This window comes from Volvox carteri, assembly GCF_000143455.1.
Source record: "Volvox carteri f. nagariensis unplaced genomic scaffold VOLCAscaffold_761, whole genome shotgun sequence".
In the NCBI taxonomy this organism is placed as follows: Eukaryota; Viridiplantae; Chlorophyta; class Chlorophyceae; order Chlamydomonadales; family Volvocaceae; genus Volvox; species Volvox carteri.
The window spans coordinates 1-783 of record NW_003308251.1 but is presented as its reverse complement, the minus strand read 5'-3'; the positions used below and the strand labels follow the sequence as shown (position 1 = coordinate 783).

At 63.3% G+C, this 783-nt stretch overlaps 1 protein-coding gene across 1 annotated transcript in view; it reads left to right on the top strand.

Moving 5' to 3' along the window:
* Positions 1-673, top strand: part of VOLCADRAFT_101339 (uncharacterized protein) — a gene marked incomplete at both ends in the record, with an annotated part of 4,223 nt that extends 3,550 nt beyond the window's left edge. Inside the window, 2 exons of the mRNA XM_002959780.1 lie at positions 5-255; positions 494-673. Coding sequence (XP_002959826.1) covers positions 5-255; positions 494-673 — 431 coding nt within the window. The remainder of the gene's footprint in view (positions 1-4; positions 256-493) is intronic.
* Positions 674-783: the final 110 nt, after the last annotated feature.

Genomic DNA, 783 nt, shown 5'->3' with positions numbered 1-783 from the left:
GGAGTGAAGCACGTGGTGGCAGCAGTGGCGGACGGTAGAGGAGCAGGGAGGAGAGCAGGGGAAATTGGCGACGGAGGGGAAGGGTACGACGGCGGCGAGGGCAACGGCGACCAAGATGGAGACGCCATCGGCGTGTACGGCACCCTGCTGCCGGAGAGCGGGGTGCACCGGGTGCAGCGTGTGCCGGTGACGGAGGCGCAGGGCCGTGTGCACACCAGCACAGTAGCCGTTGTGGTTCTCCCGCAAGCTGACGAGGTGCGGGTACAATCGGTGAAGCGCCCAGCCTGGGTAGTGTAATGTAATGGCAACATAGTTGGGGCGAGGTTTGGGTGCTGTCCCTACAAGATTGTGTACGGCCTTCCAATGTACGTACAGCATCGTACCAGAGGCAGCTACCTGGTTGCGATTGAGGTTGCTTGTGAGCGTGCGATGCCTTGGCAGTACCCTCCCCCCCAACAGGCACTTCCACTCCGCCTGCAACCCACACGTGCAGGTGGATGTCAAGCTGCGCGATGAGGACCTCCGAATAGAGACCATGCGGGCCAGTGGGGCGGGAGGACAGCACGTCAACGTCACCGACAGCGCTGTACGCATCACCCACGTGCCGACTGGTCTGGTGGTCAGCTGCCAGAACGAGCGCTCGCAGCATTTGAACAGGGCGGCGGCGCTCAAGGTGGGGGAGCAGAGCGGGGTGATGGAGATAGCCCAGGGGGAAAGGTTGGGAGGAAATGACGGGGCTGGGGCAGCGGACTGGTCGGGCTTGGGGTACAGATGTGAGGGGCT